At 50.4% G+C, this 13,167-nt stretch overlaps 1 protein-coding gene across 1 annotated transcript in view; it reads right to left on the bottom strand.

The window, feature by feature from the left end:
• The window catches only part of LOC148683685 (cytoplasmic phosphatidylinositol transfer protein 1-like), a 33,694-nt gene extending 20,759 nt beyond the window's left edge, over positions 1–12,935 (bottom strand). Inside the window, exons 1-2 of the mRNA XM_088657430.1 lie at positions 12,814–12,935; positions 5,027–5,197 (exon numbers count right to left, since the gene is read on the bottom strand). Coding sequence (XP_088513556.1) covers positions 5,027–5,074 — 48 coding nt within the window. The 5' untranslated portion in view covers positions 5,075–5,197; positions 12,814–12,935. The remainder of the gene's footprint in view (positions 1–5,026; positions 5,198–12,813) is intronic.
• Positions 12,936–13,167: the final 232 nt, after the last annotated feature.

The raw sequence follows: 13,167 nt of genomic DNA, 5'->3' as shown, positions 1-13,167 counted from the left end.
GCACTCTTTCAGATATCTGGGGCCTAAGCCATAGGGCTTTGTCTGTCAAGGGAAGCACCTTGAATCGGGCTTGGAGGCACACTGGGCTAGTCTATCCAATACAGGGACAAAGAATCTGTGGTCCTCCAGATTAACTTCCTTCAGCCCCAGCCAGCACAGTAAACAAATAATGAAGGTGGGGGGGGGGGTTAGAAACATTTGAATTTACCCATCCCTATCTAAGCCTGGTTTATCAGTAGAGTACTAACAACTTATGATTTTCACAGGTCAAGATCCAAGGAATTGCATGCCTAGTTCTGTATGCCAGAAGAGGGTTCTGATTTGTGATTCTCAAAAACCAGTCGCAGAGCCCAAACCTGCCCTCTCTCTTGGAAAGTGACTGGTTTATAACCAAAGCTGTGTACATTTATGTGGTGATGTCAAAAGTCCTAGTGGGCACTGAGTTCAGTTTCATGAGTTTTCTTGTTTTTTGAAAAAAGAAAGGAAAGGAAAGAAAAGAAAAGAAAAAGGGAAAGAAAAAGAAAAAGGCTGCGAAAGACGCCTGCGCCTGAAATCCTTGAGAGTGACTGCCAGTCTGTGCTGGCAATACTATGCTAGATGGTCTGACTCAGTACAAGGCAGTTTCTTTGTTCCTCAGAGCTGCTTGAAAGTTGTGTCAGAAGAGCCCACGGAATGACTGGAGAAGATTGCTTATTTAAGCTGCATCTGTCAAAGGGAGCGAATGTGTCATTCTGCATTGACCAAATCGGCTTCTCCAAGAAGCTCATCCAGATTGAGGTCCGACCCCTCCACCTCCTCAGAGCGGCAACTTAAATCTAGTTAGCGCAAAAAGATTGTCAGCGTAACCATGGCTCCTGGGGCCTTCTCCACCACACAGCCCCTGGCCATCTTGAGAAGGAGCGAGTTCTCCTCCTGACTCATCCTGAATGGAAGGCCCATTTTTAGAGAGTTATAACATTGTAGAAATAACACCTGTCACATGAAACTGTGTTCTGAAATTAAATAATCCTGTATAGTGCGCTTTTTTGGGGGGGGGAATGTTATGACAGCCTTCCCCCAACCTGGTGCTCTCCAGATGTTTTGGACTACAACTCCCATCAGACCCAGCCAGCAGGAGATGATGGGATTTGTAGTCCAAATACATCTGGAGACCACCAGTCTGGTAAAAGCAGAGTCAAGAGTGGGCTGGTGTGCTGAACTAGAACTGGAGAGATGGTGGTTCAAATTATTATTGGTGGTGGTGGTAGCAGCAGCACATCATTAAATTATAGAATTTGCTCTAACAAAGAGGCAGTGATGACCACCAGCTTGGATGGCTTTAGAAGAGGATTAGACAACATGGAGGAGGGCGAGACTAAACTCCTACTAACCACAATGGCTATGTTCTGCCTCCACTGTGGAAAGCAGTAATGCTTCAGACTACCAATTGCTGGAAACAGAAGGAAGGGAGAGCAGATGTTATGCTTAGGTCAGGCATCCCCAAACTGCGGCCCTCCAGATGTTTTGGCCTACAACTCCCATGATCCCTAGCTAGCAGGACCAGTGGTCAGGGAAGATGGGAAAAACATCTGGAGTCCAAAACATCTGGAGGGCCGAAGTTTGGGGATGCCTGGCTTAGGTCCTGCTTGTGGGTTCCCCATTGGGGCATCAAGCTGGCCACTGTAAGACTAGGATGCTGAACTAGATGGGCACTGGCTTGGTCCAGAGTTCTTGGTCCAGTTCTTACGTTCGCATAGTCGTATTTGTAAGACGCCTCATAAAATCAATTCTCTGAACATCTTGCAAAAATGAAACATAACAACGACACAGTATAAAATTCCCACTCGGCCATGAAGCTCAGGGAGCCAGTCATTTCCAGTTTCGCCTACCTCAGAGGGTTGTTGTGAGGAAGAAAAGGTGGGGAGGACTCTGTGCATTGCCTTGAGCTTACTGAAGGAAGGGTGCACTATATAAATGTAATGAATAAATGAACTTGGCATGCGCAAGCCATCCTTTGCTCTTGCAGCCCTCAAGCAGTGAATCTGCATGCCTGTGCTAGTCCACCACCTCAGGAGGAAAACATGAGGTTGGTTATAAGGAGCTGCTGGGAATTGTAGTCCAAAACAGCTGGAGGGCCCCAGTTTGGAGAAGGCTATTACCCCTTCGAGCCTGCAGGCTGTGCGATTCTGGGCATGTCAGCTCTGCTTGAGTAGAGAGCAGCCAGTGAACAGTGGAGATTCTCAGCAGCAGGAAGACCTCTGAAGGCAGCAGGTCCAGGATCCCCAGAACAATTAACACCACTCCAGGAAATTTCTCACACGTTCCCCAGAGTGCCAGCATCACACCCATATGACTTCTTCCTCTGCTTACACAGAAAGCCAATAACTGGTAGTACAAAGAGCTTGTATTGTCCAGGAAAGGCGGCGGGGGCTGAGATGCGCCTTCCAAGTCTAGCTGGGTCCAAGAGCCGATTCAAAAACTCAGGCAGCTGTTCCCCTCCTCTCCAATAAAAAGGGTGCTGCGTGCAGAAAGTTCAAGCTAGGCTGGGATGGGGGAGGGTGGAAACACTCTCATCACACAACCATTTTGCTTTTTACAAGCAGGGGGGACACTGGCGTGGGGACGCTTTGGAACAAACAGCCGCCTACATGGGGCTAGTGCAAAAGGTGGCTGCTAGATCAGTGAGCAGGGCAACCCAATGGGGGTGCAGGTCACTGGTCCTGAAATTGCTGCACTGGCTGCCAAGGATGTTAGTACCAGTGTAGGAAGTCCTAAACGGCATGGGACCCATGTCCCCAAAAGTGTGCCGTCGTTGATACCAACCATCTCAGACTCTACGATTGACAGGTGAGGCCTTGGTGGTAGAGCAGTCACTGGGGGTGTGTGGTTTTGACCCATGACAGGGCCTTTTCAGTAGTGGTTCCCTACATGCCGAATGCCCTCCCTGGTGTGCAGTGCACCTGTCTAAATCGCCATCGGCTTCCAGGAGGAAGTTAAAAGCACTCCTGTTTCTGCAAGCATTTGACAGCTGAAGGATACGGTTTTAATTATGTTTAGAATGTTTTCAACTGCTTTTCGAATGCTCTTTAAAAACAACCACATTATTATTGATATGTTTGCTGCTGTGGCTCGTTAGGGAGGAAAGGTGGGATATAAACAGGGAAAGGATTAAACGATATGGTACATCTGGAGGACCCACAGGTTCCCCCACGCTGTAAGGTGCAACTGTTAGAGCATTGGGCATGAAACTGGGAAACCAGGGCTCAAATCCCCACTCTGCCATGAAGCTCACTGGGCTAGTCACTACCTCTCAGCCTAACCTACCTCACAGGGTGTTGTGAGGATTGGATTGGGGAGTGCGTGCTGCCTTGCGCTCAGGGCCGTCTTGAGCAGATCGCGCGCCCTGGTGCTGAGGGGCGGAGATCGCTCCGCCACCCGCCCCGCCCTCGCAGGGCGCAATTGGTTTCCGCACGGCTTTGCCGCGCGGCGCCCTCCTTACCAGGCCGGCGCCCAGCTTACCAGCCCCCCGCCCTGGTGCACTGCGCCACCAGGGGTCTACGTAGAGCCGGGCCTGCTTGCACTTTTTAGAGGAAAGACAGAATATAAACGTAGTAACAGCAAGATGCATGGCTCAGTTGGTTAGATCATAGTGCTGATAATGCCGAGGTTGCAGGTTTGAGTCCCATATGGGGCAGCTGCATATCCCTGCACTGCAGGGGGCTGGTCTAGATGATCCTCAGAGTCCCTTCCAACTTTACGATTCTACGATTGTATGTACTTCCAGGATGTCCAGCTTCTCACCCAAAGAGTGTATTCACCAGAGATAGGGCACCTGTGACCCTCCAGATGTTGTTCAACTCCAGGCCTCCCTGACTACTGGCTGGCGTTTAAGGGAGCTGAAGTCCGAGAACATATGGAAGGCCACAGGTTCCCCATCCCTGGTTTTCCGCTTTTAAATGCTCTGAGGCACCCCTCACTGTAAGGAGATCTCACCCCTCATGCGTGGATGCAGCTCCTAAGCAGGGCCACTTCCTGTGCTCTCCAGCTTGCCCTGCTCCCTGGTGTTCATGCAGAACTAGGCTGGAGCACCCAGGAGCGTGTTGTGTCAGGAAAAGGAACAGCTTCACACATACGCGCAAATGTATCTGAACTGGCCTCATGGGAAACAGCAAAGAGTACTGAACTCCAGTCATTGCAAAGCAAGTAGATATTCAACAGGCTGGTCCCAGGGCTCAGATTCAAACCACCTGAGGATATGTATAGGATATGCATAGACGCCCCATGGTGTAGGCTGTCAACACAGGGCCAGTGGGTGCACATGGGACCACAGAAGCCTTTCTGGTGCCCATAGGGTACATCTCATTCTACAAGCCTAAGTGTGTGTGTGTGTGTGTGTGTGTGAGAGAGAGAGAGAGAGAGAGAGAACGGAATATTAACTCTTGCCTCTTCAGCTACACTCTTCAGAAAGACCACCCCCCTCTTCCAATGATGCTTAGGGGGAGAAGTTGAAGAAATTGTTAAAAAGTTAACTGTTGAAGGGAGAGAGTACATGGAATTCTGGTGAGAGTGTGTGGTTATGGTGTGTGTTGCCCACAACTAATTTGTCGGTTTTTGCAAATGTGCCCTTGGGTCCCGACCCCCCCCCCCCCCGCCCTAAGTCAAACCTCTGCTCCAACCGCCACCTTGTTCTTTGCTATATTTCTCTCGGGGAATCTGGTAGGAAGAGATCTCTCCAGCCTTTTTCTTCTCTAATTATATTGTTGCTTGTCCACACACACACACAGCTCATCTCTGATCTTTCCTCGGTAAAAAGCATCCTCTCTCCACCACTCCACCAGGAGCTCTCTTGAAGTAAAAGGGAAATGGGCTGCAACTGCGCCTGCTCTACAGCAGGGGATGAGTACCCCATTCTCCCCCCCTCCCAAAAAAAGAGGGGTCCCTGGCTCTGGACGAGGCTCAGAGGCCTCTTTGCTAAATGGCAGCAAACACCCAACTGCAAGCAGCCTGCCCTTCCCTGTGCTATTGCAGGCTGATCACTGCATCTTACCTCTTCGGTCGTGAGGGGCATGCAGATCCGATACTCTTTCACCAACATACTGCCAGCTGTCTCTCTGGGCGCTGAGCAGGGTGGACCCTCGTGGCACGGCACACTCCAATGGAAACGTGGGCTCTTCACCAGCCAAGTGGCCCCAGAGAATCCCTTGGGGAAGGATGCATCCTGTAGCCGAGAAGAGACGTGTTAAGAGTGGAGTAAATCTGGGAATTTGCTTGGCTGGGCAGTCCTGAGAAGCAATTCGGCTCCCTCCTTCACTCAGATCCAAAGCTCTACTTCTTTATATATATATCTCTCCCCCCCCCTTGCTACAGGTACAGCTCTGCCTGTGACTTCATAATCGGTTGTCATGGTAGCTGTTGTGAGGTCATCAGTCTCCTCAGCCAAAAGAGCTGTAGAAGCCAGACCATGGGAGATAAGGAGGAGGCAGGAAGTGGAGGAGTTAGGTCACATTAGTGCTCCTTCGCTGCTGGAACCATCCCACTACCCAACCACCCCAAATCTTCTCATGTTCTTTTAGGCTATGTAGTGTTTAAAAAATCTCACCTCATCAGCAAGCTTACTCAAAAGGTCAGGCGTAAAGGGTATGTGGGGGAGAAAAACGGCAAGACTCCCATGTACTGTATATTGCAGGCATCCCCAAACTCAGCCCTCCAGCTGTTTTGGGACTACAATTCCCATCACCCTTGATCACTGGTCCTGTTAGCTAGGGATGATGGGAGTTGTAGTCCAAAAACAGCTGGAGGGCCGAGTTTGGGGAGGCCTGGTATATTGGTACTAGCCGTAACCGCGGCCCACTCTGCCACGCCCAGGGTTATAATTTGTGCCCCACATTCTCTTTTTAATGCCAGGGTTCAGGCTGCTCCTGTGAAGTGGGAGGTAAGAAGGATAGCCCTCTGATAATGTGCAGAGTGCCTTTATCCTCTCAAAAAATGAATACAATGCAGATCTTGTAGCTTCCAAGCAGCACACAAGTCTTGGCCGCCTGTTTAGACAACAAATTAGCCACCTCTTTGGGGAAGAAGTCGTCTCATGGTGGGCAAAGCTGGCTGCCATCTGGCACCATAGCCCCAGCCACTTTTCACCGCGAGCTCTGCCCCAATGCAATGTCCTAGAGTCCCTGACTAGTATTATTCCAAAGATGCTCAGTGGGGCACCTGGCTGGCCACTGTGATAAGAGGATGCTGGACTTACGAAAGCACACCCACCTAAGTACCACAAGATATGTGACACAGGTGATCCACCATAGGATTTCCAAGGATTTTCATTTTCCCTTTAGAAATCCAAGCATGATGCAGGTGCCTACATTCTCAAGAGCCAGTGTGGTGTAGTGGTTCAGAGCGGTAGACTCGTAATCTGGGGAACCGGGTTCGCGTCTCCGCTCCTCCCCATGCAGCTGCTGGGTGACCTTGGGCTAGTCACACTTCTTTGAAGTCTCTCAGCCCCACTCACCTCACAGAGTGTTTGTTGTGGGGGAGGAAGGGAAAGGAGAATGTTAGCCGCTTTGAGACTCCTTTGGGTAGTGATAAAGCGGGATATCAAATCCAAACTCTTCTTCCCCTCTGCAAGCCAGTGAGGCTATCTGCCACGTCCCCTGCCTCGGGGTCCCAATGTGGGCCCGAGGAGCTCCGATTCAGATGATACACTCAAGGAGGAGTCCTCGTACCCTCCTCTATGCTGCCATGGCCTGAGGAGCTGGCTCTTCCAACACTCTCTGAAAGCGATTCCTCTGCAGGCCCATGTGCCCCACAACCACACAAAAGCCACGTGACGACAGAAAAGGCTACTAGCCCCTTTACATATTGCAGACCAGCCCTTGCAGAGGAATGAGCTGCTGGGAGGTCAAGTGCTGTCAGGCTTTCCAAGGCTTCAAGTGACTCTCAAGTCACTGCTGAGACATCATCTTCTTAAGCTCAGCTAGCAGGGCCCACTGGGAACTATCCAGGGTCCTGATATCTCCTTGCCACACCACCAAAAGAAGTTCTAGTACAGTGGTACCTCGGGTTAAGAACTTAATTCGTTCTGGAGGTCTGTTCTTAACCTGAAACTGTTCTTAACCTGAGGTACCACTTTAGCTAATGGGGCCTCCCGCTGCCCGGCGATTTCTGCTCTCATCCTGAAGCAAAGTTCTTAACCCGAGGTACTATTTCTGGGTTAGCGGAGTCTGTAACCTGAAGCGTCTGTAACCCGAGGTACCACTGTATTCAATGGTTTTCCCCAAACAGGTCACTAACAGCACCTGCGGCAGCCAGAAGAGGCATGGAAAGAGATGATGATGATTAGGCAAAAATTGCTGCTCTGATCAAGTTTAAAGCATATAGAATCATACAACTGTAGAGTTGGGAGATTCCCTGAGGATCATCTAGTCCAACCCCCTGCAATTCAGGAATATGCAGTTCTTCCATATGGGGATCAAACCTGCAACCTTGGCATTATCAGCACCATGCTCTGACCAACTGAGCTACCCTGACTGATCATGAACACAAGTTGCTTTAGAGGAGGGATGGGGACAACCCTTGGATCTCTAGATGCTGCTGGACTACAGCTCCCATCCTCACTGAATGTTGGGTCATGATGGCTGATGGGAGATGGAGGCCTCCAACATCTGGAGAGCCACAGGCTTTCCATCCCTGATTCAAAATAAAATAACATGGCGATCTGATTCTGGGTCTGAAGATGTCGCCAGCACCACCCACCCCCTGAGCCACCTCCAGGCTGGCAAAATTTGAACCACGATCCTGCCAGGTCTCATCCAGCACACTCTCCCAGCCTTCAAGAACCTGGTGCTCTTCAGATGTTTTGGACAATTCTCATCAGCTGCTGCTGAGCTGGGGATAACAGGAGCTCTAGTTCAAAACAGCTGGAAGGCCCCTGGTTGACAAGGCCTGTGCTAACCTATACTGTCCTTCAGCCACATGGACAAATGCAATACTCTCATCCTATCACATTTCAGGTGCCAGCCATCAAGTAATCTACTACAGAAAAAGCTTTCTGACAGTAAGAGTTGTTCGACAGTGGAAAGGTCTCCCTCGGGAGGTTGTGGACTCTCCTTCCTTGGAGGTTTTTAGGTAGAGGTTGGATGGCCATCTGTCAGGGGTGTTTTAGCTGAGATTCCTGCATTGCAGGGGGTTGAACTAGATGACCCTTGGGAGTCCCCACTCTACAATTCTATGATTCTAGGTGCCAGCATGTCAAACCAGCCCTGTTAGGTAGGATTCCTTCAGGAAGTCAACATAGGATATCCATAAAATTTGCAAGCAAATCACAAGGGCAGAGAAAAGGAAGGGCTTCATCACACAGCAGAGTTAAGCTGTCAAATTCACTCCCACATGAGGCAGCGATGGTCACCAACTTGGAAGACTTTAAAAGAGACCTAGACAAATTTGTGGAGGAAGCTATCAATGGCTAATAACCCTGATGGCTTCTTCCACTGTAGGAGGCAGCGTGCCTCTGAATATCACGTGCTGGAAATCCTGGGTGTGCACTGTTGCCCTTTGGTCCTGTTTGCAGACTTCCCATTGGGGCTTCTGGTTGGTGCTTGTGAGAACAGGATGCTGGATTGATTAGATGGGCCTTTGGCCTGATCCAGCAGGTCTTTCCTTGTGCTTGGTTTACATTTGTCACTGATCCTGGCTGCGAGCCTCCCAAGCACAGCACTTTGCGTTAAGGGCGTGCAAAGTGCTTGGCTTTATTTCAAAAACCAGCTTCTCCAGCTGTCCTCTCAAATCCTTCTCACAACAACCCTGCAAGGTAGGGCCAGTCGTGAAAGCAAGGGCTTGCTCAAGGCTATGCGTCACAGCTGAATCCTGAATGCTTCTGAAATGCTAAAGCTCTGCCTGGTGCATTGCACTTCTCCCGAACAACGCATGCCCTTAATAGAAAGGCTCCCTTGAGCAAGCCTACAATGGAAGTCTATTTCGCAGTGGGAAGATGTGGCTGCTTTGAGATCCTTGCACACTTCTGTTTTTCAGCAGCACCCCTTGCAGATTGGGATCTGCTGCAAGCTTGTTGCATTGCTGACTATGGGGCCTCATTTGAGAGCCACTCTGTGTATTTGCCTAGTAGGCAAACAATAAAAAGCTTGCAGAGATGTCTCTCTCTCCCCCGCCTCTTCAGAGAATCCAAGTGCTAATGAACAGACACCACATTTGGTCTTCGCCCAAAGGGCAACTTATTTATAACGTGGCTGCTAATCCGCTGTCAATATGCTTCTGATGATAATACATCTATTCTTAATGGTTAACAACCAGCTGTCCAAGTTAAGACGAAGACAAACAGGAATTTTGCTTAGTAGCAGAGGCAAAGAGGAGCTCAACCAGTTCTAGAATACATCACCTAATTTTTATGATTGGGGGGGGGGAGAATTGCATAGATACAGTAATGCAATTCTTCTTCATCATCATCATTGCACCCCTGCCCATCTGACTAGGTTGCCCCAGCCACTAGCTATAGATAGTCTAGAAAGGATTTAAAAAGTTCTCAGAGGATGGCTCTATTAACCCACAGGTAGGAAAACTCAGGCCTGGGGGGGAATGTGGCCCTCTGGGCCTCTTTACTTGGCCCCCAGAACCCTCCCCAAGCCACCCCCCTCACTGGCTCTGCTTTGCACCCATCTTGAGTGTTTTCGCCTGGCTAGAATTTGTCCTCACACAGATTATGCTTCTTCCCTGCCTGGATGGATAGTGTCCATGTTCAGAAGCTGTGGGTGCTGATGATGGGTGTGGGGCAGACAGCAGGAGATGGCTGTTGGTCTGCTTCTCGGTTTCCTCCGTGTTATCTGGAAGACCGCTCCAAGGAATATGTTGCTGGATTAGAAGGCTAGGGATAGGATACCAAGCGCTGCTTTTGTACAACATATTTTGCACTTGAGAAAATCAGTCCCCAGGTATAAAACGCATTCAAATAATGGGCCAGTTCTAAAAAGTGATGGTGTGTATAAATCAGAGCTCTTGTTCATTGGCTGAGAGACTGCCCAATGAAAACCCTCCAGACTGAGTCCCATCTTGAGGCAACCCTGACTTTCTCAGCCTCAGCTTTTCCATCTGCAGTGTGGACATAACAACACCGACCTACTCTACGGTGCTGTTGTAGGAGGTTTCACAGCAAGAAAGCATGCATACCTGAAGCACTTTGAAAGCAACACGTTGTGAGCATGTGTGGGAGGGGGGCCTGATCCTTTTTTCTCTTTTTTTGGCCTTTTGTAGAGCAGTGTTTCCCAACCTTGTGCCTCCAGATGTTTTGGGACTACAACTCCCATCATCCCTAGCTAGCAAGACCAGTGGTCAGGAATGATGGGAATTATAGTCCGAAAACATCTGGAGGCACAAGGTTGGGAAACACTGTTGTGGAATATCTTCTGCTTAGCAGGGGAAGGCAGAGAGGAAGGTGCAGCCAAGAGAAAAAACTGCACCATGGCCCAGCAGGCTGGGACAGACTCACTCATGCTAGGAGTCGCTCTCTAGTCCAGCATCCTGCCTCGTAGTCATAGACCTGGAGCCTCCTCCTCCTCCATTAATATGCCTAACTTTGAAAGCCATCTCAGCTGCCAGACATCACTGTGGCAGTGAGTCCCATGTCTGAACATACAAAGAGCAGAGAGCACCAGTTCAGGGTTGGGCTCAATGCCAGCCTGAAGATCTGTCTAAACTAGCATCCTGCTTCCCACAGAGGGCCTTCTTGAGGGTTGCGCCTGCCCTGTGGAACGCCCTCCCACCAGATGTCAAGGAAATAAACAACTATCTGACTTTTAGAAGACATCTGAAGGCAGCCCTGTCTAGGGAAGTTGTTAATGTTTGATCTTTTGTTGTGCTTTTAATATCCTGTTGGAAGCCGCCCAGAGTGGCCTGGGGAGGCCCGGCAAGATGGGTGGGGTATAAGTAATAAATTATTATTACTATTACTATTACTATTACAATATGTCCCCAGGGAGCCTCCAAAGAGATTCTGATAGCTAAGCCGAAGGGCATAGGAGCCAACTTCTATTTGAGGGAGCTGCCCCCCCCCACTTGATGGGCATTGCTATTCAAATGGTGTGTGTGCAGTGCATCAATGTGATCGATTACCTGCTTACCTGCTCCTCTCCACAATATTTTATTCAAGTTGGCACACCTGCCTAAGAGCCTTGGGGTCAAACTATGTATTACATGAATTGTGTAGCTAGCAGCAACATCAGCCTAAATAAATAAATAAATAAATAAATAAATCCTAGGCAGGGCGGTGGTGGTTTTCCGGGATCACAGCAAAAATCACCCCACTGCAGTGAACCTTTGAATGAAACCTCCCAGAAGTCCCAAATTCAAACACAGAGTGGAGGAATCTGCAAATTCAGAGCCGTTCCCTTAAGTAGCCAGATGGCTCTCTTTATGCTGCTCTTGTTTTTAATAAAAGAAGGTCCCTTACAATACACACACACACACACACACACACAGAGAGAGAGAGAGAGAGAGGATAATCTCATTTCTAGTTCTTGAATTTCTAAAGCAGGAGTTGCCAAGCTACAAATCTGTGACCTCAAAAATCCTCCTCCCCGAATTCCAGATCTGATTGGACTGTTTATGTTTACTGTGGGGCTGTAGCTACAAGTTGCAGGCAAATCTAGCAGGAGCAGGGAGAGAAAGATCCTGTGGTTGGTTTTTTTGTTTTTTTAAAACAAGAAAAGCTCTTCAAGAGGGAGAAGGGGGAGGAGCGAAGAGGGGCAGTTAACCCTTTCCCCGCTGCCCATTTTTTGTAATCCAAATGTACAGTGACTTGCCCTCTGCTGAGGCTCAAAATTAAGCACTTGATTTGGAAGGGGCTGCTAGAGGAGATGGAGAGAGGGGTATAGGATGGAGAGATCACAAAGGGAGAGACAGTTAAGCCTCCTATCACCACCAGGAACAACTTTTCTTAACCACACACCCCCCACTGCAGAAATAGACTGGCCAGGTCCTTAGTGGAAATAGCTCAAGGGCACTAGGGCAGGCACCCCCAAACTTCGGCCCTCCAGATGTTCTGGACTACAATTCCCATCATCCCTGACCACTGGTCCTGTTAGCTAGGGATCATGGGAGTTGTAAGCCAAAACATCTGGAGGGCCGCAGTTTGGGGATACCTGCACTAGGGCTTCATATGCCCCACAGCAAAATCTGAGCATGCAACAGGTTGTCAAGTGAAGCCGGATGGCAAATGAACCTCTTTCAGACCTTAAAACTCTCCCGATTCCACACACAAGAGTCTCATTCTGTAGGGAAGGGGTGACAACAACTGAGAAGCGGGGCGAGTCACCCAGGAAAAACGTGCTCACTTGCAGGCTCAGCCTTTAAATGTTAGCAGCGACTGATCCTATGCATCTTCACTCGACATTTAAGCCCCGTGGAGTTCAAAGTGGGGTTCACGATGCTGCCGCAACCTTAAAGCAAATACAAGTTGTGGGGCGGTGGTGCCTTGGTGCACGCGCAAAGAGCGTTTCGTTCCCCGAGTCCAGCAACCGGCCTCTACAAATAGAGGGGGATTGGGGGTGGTCGTGTGGGAACCTTCCAGATTGCGGGTGAAGGGAAATTGCAGCCCATCTCCTTTCCCGCAGGAAGGACTCGGCCTCGCTGCTGCTTCTCCCCGCCCTCCCTCCCTGTTCCGGACCAGTTCTCACCTGCCCGACGGCTGCCAGCAAACAATGGCTAACTGGGGCGTGGAAGGCAAGCGCGCGAGAGAGAGGGAGCCGGAGGTGGCGCCGCCGCCGCCGCCACGCCCGGCTCGCCTCGGTGTTTCCACGGGCCCCGCAGGTAGGCAGCCTGGGCGCGCCTCACCTCTCGCAGGGGGTCGGTTGGCCACACGGGGAACACCCGGAGGGTGCAAAGATTCTCACCGAGAGGAGGCGGAGGGGCGCCCGGCAAAGACCCCGCGCGTCCACGTGCTTCGCCAATCGCCACCTACCCCGGGGCTGCCCAGACGGGGAGGAGTTTGATGGGGAAGGCAGGGCCGGGCAGCCCTCCCCGTTTCCCCTCCCCGGACTCCTCCGCGGGCGATTTTCCTCCTCGGCCCAGCTCCTGGCCGATCTCTACCCGCCGCAGCCCCTCGCTTTCCTCGCCGGTGCGCGCCCTCTAGGCTTCCTCCCAAGAGCGCTTCTGGGAAGGCAGCCTTTCCAAGAATCGCGCTTCCTC

This window comes from Zootoca vivipara, chromosome 13 (assembly GCF_965207765.1).
Source record: "Zootoca vivipara chromosome 13, rZooViv2.hap1.1, whole genome shotgun sequence".
NCBI classification, from domain to species: Eukaryota; Metazoa; Chordata; class Lepidosauria; order Squamata; family Lacertidae; genus Zootoca; species Zootoca vivipara.
This window is presented reverse-complemented; position numbering and strand designations above follow the sequence as displayed.